This window comes from Lepisma saccharinum, chromosome 30 (genome assembly GCF_977018435.1).
Source record: "Lepisma saccharinum chromosome 30, izLepSacc3.1, whole genome shotgun sequence".
NCBI lineage: Eukaryota > Metazoa > Arthropoda > Insecta > Zygentoma > Lepismatidae > Lepisma > Lepisma saccharinum.
Window position 1 is genome coordinate 37,467,298 of NC_139258.1, and position 19,659 is coordinate 37,486,956.

At 35.9% G+C, this 19,659-nt stretch overlaps 1 protein-coding gene across 2 annotated transcripts; it reads left to right on the forward strand.

The window, feature by feature from the left end:
- The first annotated feature begins 260 nt into the window (after positions 1 to 260).
- LOC145981959 (protein dhs-3-like) lies at positions 261 to 18,111 on the forward strand. 2 transcript variants are annotated; one of them, XM_083115455.1, is made up of 4 exons: positions 261 to 343; positions 4,042 to 4,158; positions 14,205 to 14,305; positions 16,550 to 18,111. In XM_083115455.1, exons 1-3 carry the CDS (start codon positions 321 to 323, stop codon positions 14,299 to 14,301), a joined length of 237 nt encoding a protein of 78 aa, XP_082971581.1. In that variant the 5' UTR covers positions 261 to 320; the 3' UTR covers positions 14,302 to 14,305; positions 16,550 to 18,111. The 2 variants fall into 2 exon arrangements, with proteins under 2 accessions (XP_082971581.1, XP_082971580.1); XM_083115454.1 differs by lacking the exon at positions 14,205 to 14,305.
- Positions 18,112 to 19,659: the final 1,548 nt, after the last annotated feature.

The window sequence follows — 19,659 nt, forward strand, 5'->3', positions numbered from 1 at the left end:
AATATATCAACATTATGTCCTTTTGATCTTGCAGAAGAAAATAAACAGACGAAGGTGGAACTTTTCTAGCAAGGGTCATTGACATATTCTGCAACACGAGAAAGTTTATCCGTTGCGAGTTCTCTGCAAGCGGGACCCATTCTTTTCAGATTGAATTATAAAGCTCTAGAGATCATGGTATCAAAAGAATAGTCGTTATGCACAATCCAATCGTGCAAGTTGTTACGAAACCCAGAATTGATCTTCTTCCTTGCTTGCAGGTGGAAGGCAGACGCGGAATCCATACGACTGTTGTGTGTCCTTATTACATCAACACTGGAATGTTCGAAGGAGTCAAGTCAAAGTAAGTATTCACTCTTTGTTTTACATTCTAGCATCGGATTTTAACCTCATACAATGAATAATTTACCTTGCCACCTACACCAAGAAATTATGCCACTTTTGTGTGTATTTCAACCTTTTAAGTGGCCTTGGATATTTCACCCCATATCCAGTAGATGTGCGTCTATGTGGAAACACAGTAAAGATAATTGAGTTAACGAGAGTTTCAGGATACGATGTTGAGCAATTCGAGAGAGAATTGATATTATAAAATATATGTTATTTATTTATGTATTTAGATTTTTCTGCTGAAAAACAGCAAGTAAATATGCAACATTCAGGCACAAGATTCAATCACAATTATTGAAATAATCGAAAAAACTCAAATTTGAAAATACACACTAAAATATGTTTCATTCGTTATTTGCATTGTTTAACATCCCTCAAGTAACCATTGTGTTGTGATAGAAGAATAAGAATCTATTGGATTGAATTGGATTGATTTGGTGTTTCAAGTCCACTTTATGCACAGTAAGGCTAATTGGAACTGGACCTACAGTTTAAAGTGGGATCCGAACCACTATGTATCACTATGATACAAGGTGAATAGTAACGTCACTTCAACTTCAATGTGTTAATCGATATTTATCTTCAAATAGGAACCATTCCCCCAAAATGCGCATCGCAGTCCTGAAACTCTTCGCAACCCATTTAACCCCTACGTGTTTTCAGGTGGCGTGCACTTAAGGGGTAAAGGTGAAAAAGGCTCTATCCAACTAAACCGATTGGATCAAAATGATATGGATTTCCTGGGCAAGCTGTGCAAACTGGCATCCATAATTTATTGAACCTGTAGAAAATTGTTATGTAACTAATTTCAAAAGCATGTTATACTTTTACTATTTCAAAAGGAATCACAGGAGCATAACTTTTAGCCCATAGAATGACAAAAGCTCTGTTTGAAACAGTAACCTAACTACGTTTTTGTTGGGGGAGGGGCATACGCGCCGACTTTGGGGGTGAAGCAGTTTCTGCCCCCCCCAAATTCCTCAACACGTACGCGTATATACATTATAAAAAATATTGTTATCAATTTTGTCCCCCCAATATTTATGTGAAGTGGGGAGGAGCCAGACGTGATGCGTCATATACCTTATGATATAATGTTTGAAATATGTTATATACGTTTTACTATTGGATTGGATTGGATTGATTTGGTGTTTTAAGTCCACTTTATGCACAGTAAGGCTAATTGGGACTGGACCTACAGTTTAAAGTGGGATCCGAACCACTATGTACCTCCACCGGGTATCGAACCCGGGACCCCTTGATTACAAGGCAACGACGCTACCACTGCGCCATCGGGAAGGCACGTTTTACTATTGATTAACTTAGATCTGCATTACACGGACCGCGTGTGACTAGGAGGAAACATCGACAAATGCGAAGCATTCGGTATTGCAGACATACAGGCTAATATGGATCACTTAGCAAAGAGTAGTTTTCATAAAAATGTAGAACATGAATGATTCACAACAAAATATTTTTCTAGGACAATTTCTTACTCTTCGAGAAGCGTATATTCCTATACACCCCCATATTTGTTCTACTTGTTTTCGAATGCGTATAAAGGTATTTAAATATGCACGTGTAGTCCATAATCGAAGATACCTCTTTAGAACACACGATAATGTTTCAACTCAAGTTTTGCACCAGTTACTTGCAAAACGGACGTGCCCAAATAGAAGCTACAGAACCATCAGTAAAATTATCATACTGGTTGCATCAATCATCTCAATTGCTGTTATTCATCAGTAAATACTCGTATCATTGATCATCTCAGAATAAGAAAATAAGAATATATATATGAGAGTTGATACAAAGTAAATACTAAGCCATCTGTCTATCTTGCCTACCTTAGTAAAAAACATTATCGTGTGTTCTAAAGAGGTATCTTCGACTATGGACTACGTGCATATTTAAATACTTTTATAAGCATTCGAAAACAAACACAGAAACACGATTTATTTCTCAATAATATGATAAAATTGCTCATGTATTTTAATTTTGAGATATCTTCAAATAAATTACTATCAGTAGTGTAACTGTGATTAAAATCCCCCACCAAATGTTAATAATATTATCGACTATTCTCTTAACGCCTTTCCCTACTCCAATTTTATGCTGTAAGCAAAGATATATGCAGGTTGTAACAACAGACGACAGGCTCCCTCCCTGTGGTCTTCCAAAAATAACATTCCCTAAATAACAACGTGGTTGTGTTGTTTGGGGAGACGTCTTTCCCTCTTCAGCGGCTACAGCTAAGCACTGGCTTCTGGAGGGAAGTATGCAGAAACATCACATCACATCACATCACAACTTTATTCCTCGTATTTGAAAATATGGAAAGTTACAACGTGTTGTGGTATAAATACACTAAAATCAACTGGTGGTTAATTTGTTACAATCAGTTCGTCCCTGATTGAATTTCAATTTTGATATTTATCGCATTGTATTAGTTTCAATATTAAATTTTAACCATAATATCTTCGTTTAAGGGGGAAATAACAAGTATCGTAATAAGAAATTACTGTTCAACCTTTGCTGCAATTTGATAAATCAAAAAGTCCATAACTATACTAATCGATTCTTTTAATAACAATAAGTACTGTCGAAGGCAGCATAGGGTTGGTCTTGTGGAAAACTAAATTAGTAAATTGTTTTTACAACTAATAAAAAGCAGCTTTAGTGAACAACAATAATTGATTTTAGGTTTGAAAGCGTTCCATTGGTTCAGTTGATTGTTTAATAACAAAGTTAACGCATTTTTCAATGCATTTTTTAAATTAATAAAACTAATAATAAAGTGGAAATGTAAGGTAACATTCTGAAGAACAATGTCGCAACTCTTAGGAGAAAATGTTGCTTAACGTTGTTGCGTAACACTGAACTTCCAATAGAAGTTTTGTCAGTATTTACGCTGAGAACATTTTAAAATAGAACAATGTCTGTTTGCTTCATGAATATCTTTCTGTTTCTAGCTTCGAAATCTAAAAAATCTCAAAATATGAACATTTTATAGGCAATGCGGGAGATTAATCCATACTATTAGTCTCAATCACCGCGCGCACTATCGAATTTCTCGCTAATTGTTCAACTTTAATGTACGTACATATTATGTGTATTATTTCTGAGTTGTGGAATTCGATTTAGAAATGGCCTCCCCGATGGCGTAGTGGTAGCGTCGTCGCCTTGTAATCAAGGTGCCCCTCATTTGATATCCGGCGGAGACACATAGTGGTTCGGATCCCACTTAGGTCCAATCCTAATTAGCCTAACTGTGCACAAAGTGGACATAAAACACTAACTTAATCAATCAATCAATCAATCGATTTAGAAATGTTTATTAAAAATTATAGGAATATTTTTCATAGATTTTAATTTTCACCCATGTCTAGTACGGAGCATGTTATTCTTTTGTTTAAAAAAAACAACATGCCATTAGCGAATTGCATTAGTACTCGCAGAACCAGTTTCGACTCAATTTTAAATTTAATTCTTAATTCAGATCTTGTATTTTGTTACAAATATTATCTTTACCAGATGTCCGTTTCACAGGTTCTTTGATATATGGCTGTTGATGTTTAAGTTTATATCTCTTATAATTTGTTTCTCTTGAACATTCAATTATTTTCTCATTGTTATATTTTTCCCCCTCAGATTGTTTCCCATTTTGGAGCCTGAATATGTTGCTGAAAAGATTGTATCGTCTATCCGTGTGAACGACAAGTTGGTCGTCATTCCCAATTACTTCAGAGTGTTTCTTGCCTTGAAATTGTAAGTATACACAGATCCATCGTCATTCATACGGATAAATTATATACAGTTACGTAGAACTGTTAACATCGTTGATAAAGAAGATTATGAACGCTTCCTTTGGGAGTTGCATTGTAGATAATAGCATAGGAAAGTGTTAAGAAATTTGTTTCTTTTAAAAACATTAATTGAAGACTAAAATAAGTGGCCGCGGTGGCTCAGTCGGTAACGCGTCTGACTACCATGCTAAAGGTCCCGGGTTCGATCCCCGGCCGGTTCAAATCCGGGAACTTTTCTAACGGTGGAAGCGGCCCCGGCGTCCACCCAGCGTCGAATAACGTGGGTACCTGGGGGAAACCCTGGGGGGTAAAGGCGGTCAGGGGCATGATGCTGATCACATCACCCCCACTCACGACCGGATCAAGAAAGTGTGGGGCGCTACCCCCACACCCCCTATACGCCTTCATGGCGTGGTGCTAAGCACAGGGGAACACTTTACCTTTTTTTACCTTTACCTAAAATTGGTAAAGTGTAAGTGCCACAATAATTCAAACACCGTTTTCCACGTTAAACTGTGAAATGCGCCATGCTTTATAATGTGGTAAACGTGAAAAGTGGCTGGTAGCCCTCTAAGTAGTTCAAAGGGCGTGTAAAAAGGTCACTAGTGTGAACTTTGTTACATTTGCGGAGCGATGCGATTTCCCAACACTTTCGCTTTTGGCACTTACAACGTTTACCACTTTGTCCTCAATTACCTCATAAATCTTATATTATGATCCAGTCTTGACTGCAACGAAAGAATATTACTTCACTCTTGACTGCAACGTCTTAGCATTTCTCCACTTCGTGCTAAAACATCAAATCTTTGGTGACCCTATTGTCGAGAAAGAGACATAATACAGGTTGGTCCAAAAAGGACTTTGCAACTTTGTAAGTGTATAAAAATTTATTTATTTGGGCAACACACATAACGCCTTGGAGGGAAGTGACTATTTCAGGATCTAGGTGTTCCATTTAGGGGAGAGTGGGGCAAATGAGGCCCATTAAGAAAAGAAAGGTCATAGTGTGCACATTATTTATTTCAGAAGAAACAAACTTTTACCAGGCTACACGTAGAACCTAGTTCAAATATAAAAAGAATTATCGTCTCTGTTAAAAGATTGAAATAAAACAAGTCTGCATGTGGACGCACTTGCCCCACCGGGTACGGCAAATGAGACCAGCCAGATACAAAAATTGAACAATAAAGCCTGGCAAATAAGTTTCACCAGACAAACGTTCTAAATCACTTAAACCATGTGTCCAGATTAATGGAATGTGCTGGAGAGTCCTTCAGACAGCAAAATTAACTGGCAAAAGGAATGAGTGGGCATTCCCCAGAACGAAAAATTTAGCACGCATACTGCTCAATACACATGGGGGTATTGTTGTTAAAATTAAACTATAACTGTAGTAACGCAACAAGAAATAACCTACCAGTGAATCAATCAAACTTCTAACAAGTGCGACTGTCTAAGATTCTACGTGGACGCTATTACCCTACCCCACATGTTTTATTTACTTGACGCCTGTATGAGAATAATGCTACATTCACCGGATGCCAGTATGAGGTTCATAAAGATATATTTATGCAATAAATATATTACAAGTGTTAAAATGTATTGACAAAATGGAATGTAGACTTCTGTATACACCATATTCCTTATAAAGATAACACAGAAAATAAATATATACCTATAAAATCGTCAATTTTCAAGTGAGCGTACAACTTCTTCGCACACAGCCTTTCCAGCTTCCATGACGCCAACTAGCTTCTCGCGGAGTCATTTTCTATCATGGTCTACAATTTAGCTAGGATGGATGCACTTGCCCGACCTGTCTCACTTACCCCACCCTCCCCTATATTGTCCGTGACTGTACATATACGTTTACAGACTCACTTGGCGTAACATTCTATGTCCGAGAGAATGGAGTGGTCGACTAATTCTTATCAAAGTCGCGATTTTGTTAAAAGAGAAGATAAATTACTCTTAATAACAAAATTGGAATAAAATGTTTAGAATTTTAGTAGAATGCAAGATCAGTGCAGTAGTTAAGGTGACACATCAATTTGATTCTCTAGCTACTGGCTAGCTGGTTATTTCAATTAAACATAATATATGAAGTTTGGAAAATAAAATAATATGCTAAACATACGTAATGAGATACAGAGTCGTTACATGATGTAATTGTATAACACAGTCTTCGACCAAAAATTCAGTCATATGCTTTAAACATACGCAAACGTTTATTTATTTCAGTGCCTACCGCCGCCTTTCCCCAAAATTTTGGGGTTCATATGCGTATTTGCATATTTGTGGGATTAGTTTATATTTTACCTTTTGTGCATACAAGTGTATAAATTTGATAATACCTGTCACACAAAATTAAATTAACTCTGCCAAATTTTCTATCATATTTTACTATCCACTTGTAAGTGTGCTAGACCTGAATATAATAATCTTTTTTTGCAACTAGAGCCTAGATTTGAAAATTGGAATATTCTGTTAGGATGCCGCATCCTTTCATTGCCCCCGATTTACAAACAAAATCAAATAGTTTTTTTTTCATATCACCTGACGAATCTTTAACACTAATTAGGTTTGTTTACCTTCCTAAATATCCGAGATATCATAATCAAATACTTAATATGGCAGCTGTAACAAATGTACTAACTTAGATAGCCTATCAGAGTGCCATGCAATATATTTGATTTTATAATATTGAAATCTGTACTATTGTAATTTATTTCTTTTTTTTTTTTTTTAGAATATACATGTTAAAGCATATTTCGAAAATATGCATCAAAACTCAATTCCTACATTTTAAATCCATTTTTCATTTATCACATAAGAACCATCATTGCAGTGATAAGTACTGTACAATTAATTTCGTGGGACTCAAGTCAAACAGCCTCCCTTACATATCTGAGAAGTGTGAAGTTGTATGAGGAATAAACTTTCGTGTCTTACGGCAACAACGAAAGTAGTCCCATAACGTGAATAATTGTTTAGTTGTTAGCGTGTAGTTCGAATCAAAGGTTGATACAGAACAAGAAATCCCCGTAGCACAACATTTGCTTACTTCTGATTAATGCGGTGACAAAAGTGGAGATCCCAATAGTTACCTAACGTCCTTAGGAAATCCCAACGTAAAGTTCGAATGTTCCTATTAGGAGCGTTACATGTGTCATCGTTGATATAATAACACTTTCACCACGAAAAAGCTCGAAGTATTTGCTTAGGTGAAGTAACAGATGCAGTAAGTCTGTAGGAACGTGTATTCCCTGAGCAGGTGCAAGATAAATAATCTTTGTAAGTTAAATATCTGTTCGGTGCAAATTGTACATGACTTTGCTTTCTGTATTCTATGTTTGACATCGACAGTACTGTCAGTAGCTACCAATTGACCCAAAATCAACATAACAACGTTGAAGGTTGCATCTTTGCTGTGAAGTCAGGTGCCTTCCGAATTCGAGTTCTTGTGTTAAAACAGCAACATTGAAGTTCTAAATGCTGCCACAAACGTTACAACTTTGTCAACTTCAACCGTTTTAGCGTCTATTTCCGAGAGTAAACCAGAATGAAAGTGTCAACATTTGCAAACGTTCATAACTCGGACGTATAAGTGATATGGCACACAAACCTTTATGTAGCCCATATACAGGGTAAGTCAAGGAGAATGAAACAACTTTACACAGTTACTATGACGTTACTATTTATGATAGAAAATCAGACAAGGCCTCAACATGAAGAAAAACTCTGGAAGTATTTCTCACATGACTCACATTACAAAGATTCAACATGGGAGCTACGTTTAACGCAGAAAACGTCCAAACGATAATCAAGCACTTGCTATGCACGAGACAGAAAGCCGTTTTGTCCACAGTTTCGAAGGCACTAACATTTCGCAGTTGTAACTTTGACAAATCTTTCGGAAGGGTGAAACATATGCATTACTACCGAAACGCATGCCGAAATGTCTTTGCACCATTGTGATTGAATCAGTTCTTGATAGCTCCAACACACAATGCGCCTTCTACTGGTCATTAGCTATTTTGCGATAATGGCGATTCTGGCGTAGCAGCAGCATTAGCCCACTAAATGGGAATAAAACTTCCAGAGTTTTTCTTTATATTGATGACTTCTTTCATTTTCTGTCACAAATAGTTACGTCATAATAACTGTGTAAAGTTGTTCATTCTTTTTTACTTACCCTATACGTAAATCAGCAATTGAAGGGTGAAGAATCCTTTTATAAATTCCCTAGTTCCTTGCATCAACACAGAGTGTCTTCGAACTTTAAGTGATTGTGTCCATTCACAAAAAAAATTAGTAAAATGAACACCTTCTTTCGTAAGAAAGAGATTAAATAATGACATCTTTCAGCGTTTCCTTTTCCTTGCAAGACGAAAAATATGAACGGCCGAGAAGGTATACTTTATTAACTTACATTTCTAATATCTTTAGCACATTCTTATTTCTTCTATGAGCGATCGGTAACTACCCTATTGATGCATTGCGATGGCCTGCTGATAGACGCACAAATAGGCAAGAAAATAACTCAATTGCAGCGCGATTCAGTAAGTAATATGGCCTCGAAGCTACACACTTCAAAAAGCCTTGATGCAAGGTAGGTTACCCAGCATGCCTGCGCATGCCTTTGGGGACTGGGTCACTCACTGCGAAGTAGGGATGGTATCAACACAGAGTTGTAAAAATGAGTCGAGAACAAGACCAGACCCTCTGAGACTTGTCGAGACCAGACGAACAACGAGATAGACCTCTGTTGAACACAATATCGTCTGAATGGCCACTGCTACTGAAAAAAAGCAAAACAAAGGATAAGAGAGTATGAATTTGTCTCCATGTTGCAAGTGGAATTGGTTTTTTAAGTTGATTATTAAGCTAAATATGATCTGTAACAAATGTGATGAATAATTATTTAGACTCCCATGTATTCCTTATGGACAGACAACTGCAACGTCAAGTTACGACTAATCAAATGGAAGTTTCGACTTTTCCTAACACAAGCAAAATCTTCGACCTGTACTGTTGCCGTTGATGTTTTTATCTACACCATCGGAAGTTTGATATTCCAAAAAGAACAAATAAAATAATACTCCCATAAGCGTAATGCTGTTTTCTCCTCCTACTAGTACGACCATCCAGCGTACAGACATCTTCTTTCCCAGCTCACCGAGGAGAAAGATCGGGTCCTCGCGACTGCCTGGACGTGGAAACTGTTCCTCATGACCTTAAGAGCAGTTGTTTACCTTGATGACCTCTATAAACTATGAAAGTTGTTACGGTGACACGCTGTAAACGCTGATTATATTCCACATTTTGAGACTCGATACGAGACTAAAACTTACCCTCCAGGATTCAGACGGGAACAAGACGAATGTTTATAAATGGAGACTAGACCAAAATTTGACAGGCATTTGCAACTCGAGCTGAAATCAAGACTGCCAAATCTCTTGTCGATGCCATCCCTACTGTGAGCCAAACAAAATGGATTTGCTAGTGGTGTTCCAGTTTGGGACTAACGGGTGGAATACTGAACAATTCTTTGTGGAAAAATGGGGTTTTGAATATTTCGTGCGTGGAAATAAGTGATATCGGTAATAATTTGGTGGTCGGTTGGCTAATGCGGGCCTTACTCAACACTTTTCGAACACGAGATTATGAACCGGTGACGGTTGGTACTGATCATTACTTCAGAATATATGGTTCCAGTCAAGAAGCGATTCAAGTAATGCGATTTTGTTCCTTTCAATCGATAAGAGATTCTGCTTCGTGTTGTACATGGCAATGAACATTTTAATGCCAATAAACGTACGGGATATATTAGAAGTTTTCTCCAAGGATTACACATTGCACAGGGCACGAGCGTATTGTTGCAGCTTGACATAAAAGAAATTTTAAAAAATACTTGAAAAGAATAAAGCACTGCTAGAACTATAATAAGACTGACTTTAGCAGTGACTATAGTTGTTTAACTACTTCCTGCAATAAAGTTACCAAATTTGCCATCGCATTGTATTTTGTTGATAACTATTTCTTTATTGGCCTTTATTTTTCCAATTCTTATTTCCACTTATTGCACATTATCTTACGTTGACCTCTCGAGTTTCTGTGAGCTCACAATTGCTGTCAGTATACAGGCGACCGTGTTTCAATTTTACTTCCTTTAGTATATTTTTTTAATAATCATCACGACCAAATATGGAGAACTCGGCGCTGTCGGTCACCGACACGACAGATAAATTAATTCATATCGTACTTTACTCGTTGAGATATGGCTAAAATTAATTTGAAAATTTTCTGAGAGGAGTGTATTCAAATGGAAGTTTTGACTTTTCCTAACACAAGCACAAGGAAAGTATTCAATGTTCACTTAACGAATACTAAACTGAATTCCAGGACGCCATAACACTCCAAGGGGCAAGGACTGCTTTTTTCATTGGTTGACTTGTGCTCAAAGCATCAAGTCCCATCGCTGCTGTTTTTCTGATTTGCGAGACAGAAGCTGCACTATTTATTTTCAAGTAGCTCCCCTGTTTTCATCTCGGTGCTGCTTCTACACCGGGAATCGAACCTGTGACCTCTCGTACAAAATTCGAGAGCGTTGACCATTGGCTACGCAGGAGCCCTTGAACGAACCTTAAGGCTTAGTCAACTTGAATTTGATATTGTAGACATTCCATTGTTTCATTGTAAGTATATGAACTGGCGACGAGTGAATAAAAGCAATGTGCATAATAGGTTTTTTCAATGACAAATTGATCTCGGGAATTAACAAATATCAAAGTGGAGGAACATACCTGATATCCTCATTACACAACAGATAATATATTAACCAACGTTTTTCATATTTCATTCTTGCCACCATGGTTGAGAAATCACATTTTGCAGCTGGTGATAGTGGTCTGGATTGTGGGTATAATTTTCCTGGATGGTGAAAGTTAAATTGAGGCATTTTGTGGGCGGGAGTTTCCGAAGGATTGTGGCATGCATAATAATTTAACTCTGAATCTATACCTGTGTGGTATACACAATGACAAATCTGACTTGTAATAGTATTCTTATGATAATCAAGTAAATTTTGACATCACATGACAGAAATAGGTTTACTAGTTACCTTATTTGAAATAGGAAGTGTTACATAGGGGAAATAGGCCTAAAATGACATACTTTTTGTAGAACGCCTAAAAATAGGACAAGACTACAGGTTAGAAAGCTGATTTTATTGTAACCCATTTTTACATTCTTTAGCTCCAATATAAAAATAATTAGAATGATATATGCTGAAAGAACAACTAGTAATAATCGTTTGAAGTGCAAGATACAATTTTTCAAGTACTGAAATATTACGCCTAAAATGACATAGTAAGTGATGGTAAAATGACATACTGTGTAATTTTGATTGAATTGTTGTTTTAAGTCCACTTTATGCACAGAAAGGCTAATCGGGACTGGACCTACAGTTTAAAGTGGGATCCGAACCACTATGTACCTCCACCGGGTATCGATTTCAAGGCGACAACGCTAAGTATAAGATAAATGTTTCCTCATTTTCTCTATTAGGGTAAAATAACATACTGTAATTTTAGACTGATCAGTAATGTGTCGTTTTACCCGACAACATGAACAAAACTTATGAAGTGTTTTTCTCAGACGCCAATAGAACATTCCACGCGACAGTACATAATCATTTAAGCCATTGAACAAAATTCCTATATCACTCGCTGTCGGCCCGTGATTTTCGCTTATAAAAACCAAACTATTGGCCATAATGTAATGAAATTTGCTACGGATTTACCTTGATGTATGAGAAGCATGGTGACGTCATTGGAGATGGTGTCACAGTCTCTCTAGTCCATGCGTGGGCATGCGCGTGCGTCTGAGCGATGGGGCCGTTAAATGCCAATCGTATGGACGTGTGCTTTCAGTCTGAGTTCTTAGCCCTGCTGTTGTGACGCACCTGATAGTGGTTCGTATTTGTTCGGGTTTGGTTGAAAGTTCGTGATTACAGTACAGTAACAAACATTGTAGTATAAATCGGTACTCAGTGGAACAACGTGTATTTATGGTTCTCACGTAATGAGAAACGGAGTCCATGAAGGTGTGCCAGCGACAATTTATCGCACAGTTTGGGGTCCGGAAACCACGTGCAAAGTATTCCATTCAATATTTAGTGAAGAAGCTGGAAACAAAGGGAACATTGTTGGGTGTGCTTGCAGGAGGACCCACCGGAATTCTTCCTATGAGTCATGCTGAAAGGAAAGGTCTATCTGAACAAGACACGGACTATCACGAAACTGCAAGACAGCATTCGGCGAAAAATTGACACTGTCACTCCTGATGCGCTGGTGACACTGGGAGATGTGTGTAGGTATGCATTGATGCTAATGACGACACTTCCAACACTCGCTGTGATGCCACCATGCTTCTCATACACCAAGGTATGGCCGTAGCAAATTTCATTACATTATGACCAATAGTTTGATTTTTATAAGCGAAAATCAGAGGCTGAGAGCGAGTGAAACACCCTGTACACTTATTGTAAATCAAGCGGTCTAAGCCGCTGTGCTTTAGACTCCGACTGTGGGACGGCATGGGTTCGAGTCCGCCTGTGTTCAGTCTCTGGGTTCTCGGCCTGTGTATAGGGTTGGTGGCAACCCACCATCGTGAAGAAATTGGGGAGCTACAAGTGAATAGCGTAACCCGGTCATAAACGGCTGGGGGTTCGACGTACTGACCCACGTCACCCCATTACCAGTTGAAGAACTCCACACCTCTAGGTAGGATTGTGGGAGGGAGTCTGACAGTCGGAAGATAGGCCAAAGCCCTTACAGGGCTGACAAGCCATGGATAAAAAATAATAAAATCAATTAAAGATTTTCAGAAAAGATATTTTGAGACTTCACTATATGTTTCTAAGCCAGGGGACTAATGAAGAAAATCAATTGAAAATTTTCATCCACATATGCTATTGACAGTTAAACTAAAAAACTTAAATACGAGGGGAAATTGACAAGAAAACTGAACGCACACTACACGTACCATTCAGGGAAGAAAAACATTTGAGGGACTATTATTATGAACATTACATTTAACCCAAGACGTCATTGCTCAATTAAATAAAAATTACGTAGTAGTTATTTTTGATAAATTGAAATACACCTCTGTAACAATGCTTCTGAAATCGTATTTTTCTATGCGGAGAACTGTTTTGGGACTTTGAAAGAATGTTGAAATAATAATCAAATGATTTTCTGTAAATGTCATAAATGCCTACTCGAAAATACAAAGTTTAAGTTAAATTTGCTTCCAAAAGAAATGAAAGTGATGGATAGAAAATGTAATTATATGCATATACAATAATAATATACAAAAATGATAACAGGAACAATGGGGTTTAGTTTATCTTGAGGGTTGAGTGAAGGACGACCAAGCGAACCAATTCTGAACTTGGCTCCCCCTCCCCCCAATAACTACAATCTATTCAGTACATGACAGTCTATCAAAAATGACCACCTATATAATAAAAATTAATTTTCTTAACAACTGTATTCTCCATTTCAGGTTCTGCAACATGTGCACAGAAGAACAGTTTATTGAAAGATTTAGTTGCTATTTAGTTACTAATTGCCTAATGTGAAGATAAGATATTTTTGATTGAAGATTAACTGTTTTTAAAGTGAAATATCAGTGAAAACAAAACAACATTTTTTATCAAAATGTATCATTATATTTCCATTTCCTCCTCAATTGCTTCACATGCAACTTGAAACTATTGCACTTAACATTGTTTATCCAAGTACAAGTAAATTCTTTATTAAAAACAATCAATTTCCATTTCTCTAACACAGTTTAGCACATTCACCAAACTAAATAGTAACTAAATGGAACTAAACTGATTTTCTTCTGTGTATCTTGATGTTTTGTGCGAGTTTCTGTGCCGTCCCTTGGTGTAAATCAATTTCAAACTTGTTTACTTCACATAATGAGTTTGTCTTACAGTATGTTTCCATTGAAGAGTTTCCGCTTTGCCATGTACAATCTGACAGGTGCAACAATGTCCATGGATGATTTTGTTGGCCGTAAGAAGGTCAACTAGAGAGGTAGGGTGTGGTTCAAATCTGGGAGCAATTTTAAGTTATTATATAAAGTAATGCAATTAATAGAGAAAAAGGAAGCACCTACCACATATAATAAACCAGAAACTAGCACACACATTTTTGACAAAAGAGAAAAATGTCCATCTTCGAAACAGAACTTTGCCTGAGTGGTGTCATACATCATAAAATCTGTGGTACCATAAATAAAATATATTGAAAGGATGATAATTTCAATTAATTAATCATTGTCTTTTAAACGTGCATAAAACTAACTCATAACATGCATAAAACAATTACTCTGTCTGTATTTTTAACATTTAATTGGCTTTAATTACTAATGTAATTCCATTGTAATAGTGCCTTTTCAGTCACATCATCACTGTAGTTTTACAACATATTCAGGATTTTTCAAGTTTGTTTTTATTTTCCCAAGTTCGCCGTGATAATTTAAACTTTGTTTCAATTCAGTCTGTTGAGTTGACCATTAAATTTGTCTATAACTTCAAATTGTTGCAGTCTACTGCTTAACTACCAGTGTAACTAATTTTTGAATAAAAGATATTATTTTTTATGAATCAGATATTGTTTTTATATTTATACATATTCAAAATATATTCATAACTGCACAATATTTAATGGAATAATATTTCCTTTGAATTTAATACAGTTTAATTAATTAGATCTTGTGTATAAAATTGAACCTACTTCCAATTAAAACAATTCAAGTTTCACAAATTAAATATTCAGCTTAAACTTTCAACAGCAAAAAGTTTCAATTTTGAGCAATGTTAATCTTTAAATAACCCAAGCATCAACTTAGATAATGCAACTTTCAAAGTTGATTCAATAATTTCGAACTACTCTTGAAGTTAAAAATTAATAAAACTGTTAACAATCGAACATTAACTTTATTTACACTAATACTTGCTTGCATGATATTACATTATAACCAGAAAGAAATAATGCATATTTCTAAATTTCAATTTCAACTATGGTGGTGGTGGTGTTCTCTCTTATTTTGGATTGGTATTTTAGTATAATAATTTTCAGTATACCGGCTTTCATACTATGATTGTAACTGTAACTGTTCACCACTTGTAGTTTATTATCTGGTTATGGGTACTTATTTATCAGATTGGGTTGGACCAAAAAGGAACTATTTTTATCAATAGTGTAATCTTTAATATAATTGAATAAAAATATTAGATGCTGATTATTAATCATGAAATTAATTGTATGTTAGAATAAGATAATGCTCTTCTGTAGTTTCTAATTCTTTTAAAGGAGGAAATCAAATTTGTAATAACTATTTTGTATATTATTCTACTAACTTTTTTGCATAGCATAAGTTTCAATCTGAGAATGGCAGCCAGAAAAAATATTAATGGGTGCATGTTATGGATCTATTCTATTTGATTAAATTCAGTAGCATACAGGTTTTGCTTCTTAATGCATTCTTGTAATATTTAAACTCTATTTGTACTATATATACTATATTTCCATTAGAACCTTATTTGATATCTTGTTGAAGAGGTGTTGGTATTTAAATTTTTTGAAGGTGGAGGTATTTCATATTTTCTGAATGAGGATGGTTTCACTTATAACACTGCACAAAAGATATAATAACCCAACACTAATTGAAAATATTCAGTGTTTAAAAAACAGTTCCTACTTTTAAAATATTGAAGTACCATATCTCCTTATATTAAACTTTCTGAAAAACTATTCTGTGAATAATTGGTGGGAATTTTATAAAACTACTCAAATAATGACACTATATGAATATGTAAAAATGGCCAACGTGAAGTGTGTATCGGTTCTTATCAGACAGAACATGATTGGATTATATTTGAGCATGTAATATATGCATACAATTCTCCATTAAGGCCTCTACAGTTTAGACGTGCAGTCAAAGTTCAAAAACAAACTTTTCCAAAGCTTTAAGTTATAATTTTAGCCCAAAATAGAAGGCATGAGATTTTTATCCATTCAGCATGTCATGTTTCACCAGTTAATAATATTTACATATAAAAAAATCACTCGGAAAACTACAAACTATTGACAATCTACGCAAAATATTAAATTTTTCATCTTAATATCATCCAAACAACAGTCCAGAGCCATGAATAATCTCCCAAACGTCATTTTATTACTTTCTTTCAGCTATTGATTGTTCTTCATAATGGAAAAAGAAGAAAACTTTCTGCTATTTCTTTATAGTTTATGTTGTTTTTTTCCTCTCCACAGGCTGGTTTCATGGGATACAACCTATGTCTTTTTGAAGAGCGTGATTGCAGACACTATGCTTGAATTTGGATACAAGTCAAATGCCAGAAATAACAATTCTCCAATAACAACTGAAAAGAATGGAGACTGCCAACAGATCTCAAAGATTAGAGAAATGAATATAACTGATACAGTGGGTTACAACAGGATACAAGAGTGTGTTTCTCCTTCTGGTACAGAAAGGAAACCATAAACTGTACACTTTAACAATGGTGCTCAATAAGTTGTGATCCACAATGTTCTTGGAAACATAATTATATGTACTTCATTGGATCTTAATGAACATGAACATTATGTCAAAAGTAGATCAACTGCTTCAACAGATATTGCTGGAGTAGGTGTCATCAGTTAGTGTGAACACTGTTCTGCTATAATACCATATGAGGAAAACTCCTTGTATGCCCAGAAGTAGAATACATTAGAGTGGGATAGCATATCTACATTGCCTTTACATGTGTTAAGTTGTTTTTATGATAAGGGCCATAGAACTCAACAGTGAAGTGTACAAATGCATTGAGTGAAGTCAGTGTCAAGTTTATTGCACGTTGGCATTGTTACAAAAACATTTTTTGAATGAGCTAGTTTTTCTTATTATGTGTTTGGCTTGTATGCATTGAAGAGGAATGTTTATGAAAGGTTATTTTTAAGGGTAAATGCTAGGAAGTAATTGCATGTTCTGAAACCTTAAAGAAGATACTCAAAACAAATTTACATCAAAATCAATGGGAACAAATACTGTGATGAGGTTACTAAATGTTTCAAACAAGTAAATCATATTGTGACATCTGCAATCACTACTAAAAGATTTTAATATTTCAATCATACTTTTGTGAATTGCACACTTGTGTCACTGTCAGTAGCTAATGCTTACTTTGAAAACATTCAGTCACTCATACTTCAATGCAAATAACATATTTACTACTATGTGCACTTTAATTGCTAGAACCTGGACTTGTATGATTTATTTAATACTTCACAGTGTGAAAATAAAAGTTCTAAAACTTTTTTTACAAATGTGTGACATAGATCCTTCAAATATTTTTATATTATCTATTTTATAACTGTATGCAACACATGAGAGACAATGCATTGTAAGTTTTAACTCAGCCTTGAATCACACATAAATATTTAAGCATCACATAATATTGTTCTGGGTATACTTGATATACACAAAACCAAAGTCAAACAACTTGAATAAACTTTTTTGATTTCATACCAACACTACCCTTGTGTATGTGCTTTCGAACTACAGATTGCTGTATAATGTGGTGATCACATTGGAGAGTTTTGCATGAAGAAATGACATGCATAGCAATGGCATTTTAGCCATTCTTGTTAATGACATATTTTAATACTTTTGTACTTTTCTGTGTATGTTGTATAAGGAAGGTGCTGCGTGTTTGAAAGGGCTCAGGAACATATGCAAGTTTAAATAAATAAATTGATATAAATATGTCTTATGAGATAAGTGTCCTAATTTGTACATAACTATTAATTTTGGGTTTAATAAATCAATGTGCAATATAAAATTTATATTTTAGTCCCCTGCAATACAATCCATTCCATCTCTATTATCATGAAATTGTTATTTTCCTGTGTCATTACAAATTATAACAAATAAATTTTAAAGGCCGAGTCTGCTGCCATGCACGTGTCAGAAGCCAGAATAAAAGTCAAGCTTACTCCTGCCATGGAATTCGTCTGCTAACCAACGACAGATGAGTGACTTAAGTTTCACAAATTGACAACCCAAAATGAGTTAACGTGTGTAACAATAATGTATGTACCAGTATTTTTGTTTTATATTAATTGCAGTGTCATTTTGCCCCCAAAAAAATTCACGTTTATGTAACAGCAGAAAAAGAATGTCGCAGCAGACACTACCTTATTTAAAACCGACGGTCACTCACCTGAGTCTAGAAGCAGAAGCAGAACTAATGTATCATCTGGTGCCTCTTCCTCGTAATTTGTTCCTACATTGCCACCTGGCTCACAGAAGAGTTAAATTTAAGATCACCACTGCCACTGGCAGTAACGGCTGTGACTAATAACCAACAACAACACTAATACTAAAGCCCAGGATTTTGTAATTATTTCCGTTTATCCATCATGGCTGAATTTGAAGCAAACTGTATTTAGGGGTAGTAACATTTTTCCGAAGTCATCCTTCTGAGTTTTTAAAAACACTTCCCCCTTCTTTCCTTTTTATAGCCTTTTGGAATCCTGATTAAAATTTACGAAATCTGTCTCGTTCCCAAGATATGTCATTTCCCACATTCGTGATTGTAAACACCCGCACGCACCACTGTCTCAAACAAGAATGACAAGGAACGTAGAGAATGATTTCATTGACTTGAAACCTGTTGGGACTTAGGCATAGTTGTAGAATCTGGCAAAATCTGCAAACGCCCCTTCTCTGGGAGGGTTTGTCAGGAAATAAAAATAAAATATCTCCAGATCTTTATTTTTATTCATCTGGGGGGGAACATGCCGACCCAAGGCTCGTTAACCTGCTCACCGCCTGCCTTGAGAGGTCTGTTTATAAAGCTCTTTTTTTGGAAATGGATAGAAGCTGTATAGTTTGACATCAGAGGGATGAAAGGTCGCTGCAGAAAACATAGAACGTGCCTGCTTAGAAAGTGAAACAGGGCCGTAGTCAGGCAGGGGCCAGGGGAGCTCAGCCCCCTCTGAAATTTGGTAAAACTGCTTTATAAAATTTGTTTGCAATGAAAATGTAGACAGCAGAGATGTATTATTTTGCTCAAGACTTGGTAACGGTTAAATTCACATAATAAAAACAACAAATATCACATTCTTTCGTCTGATTTACGACCTGAAGTCAAAGTAGCAGGAAGTAATTAGAATATTCTCTCTGCTTCAGTTACGAGTGAGAACAAGGGGTGTGTGCAAGATATTGGGGGTGGGTTGGAATGTATTCATTTGAATCATATGTCTACATTCTTTGTGTCCTATTAACTTGATAAACCCCCTCCCACACCACACACACACACACACATATGGTACTGCTAAACGTTTGAAAATGGACTTGCTTTACAAAGCTACCGCTGATA

Excerpts from the sequence above, each read along its gene's own strand:
- LOC145981959 (XM_083115454.1), top strand. The coding sequence starts at position 321 with ATGTTCGAAGGAGTCAAGTCAAA. Across the intron at positions 344-4,041 it reads TTCGAAGGAGTCAAGTCAAA|ATTGTTTCCCATTTTGGAGC; the intron begins GTAAGTATTCAC and ends TTTCCCCCTCAG. Across the intron at positions 4,159-16,549 it reads GTGTTTCTTGCCTTGAAATT|GCTGGTTTCATGGGATACAA; the intron begins GTAAGTATACAC and ends TCCTCTCCACAG.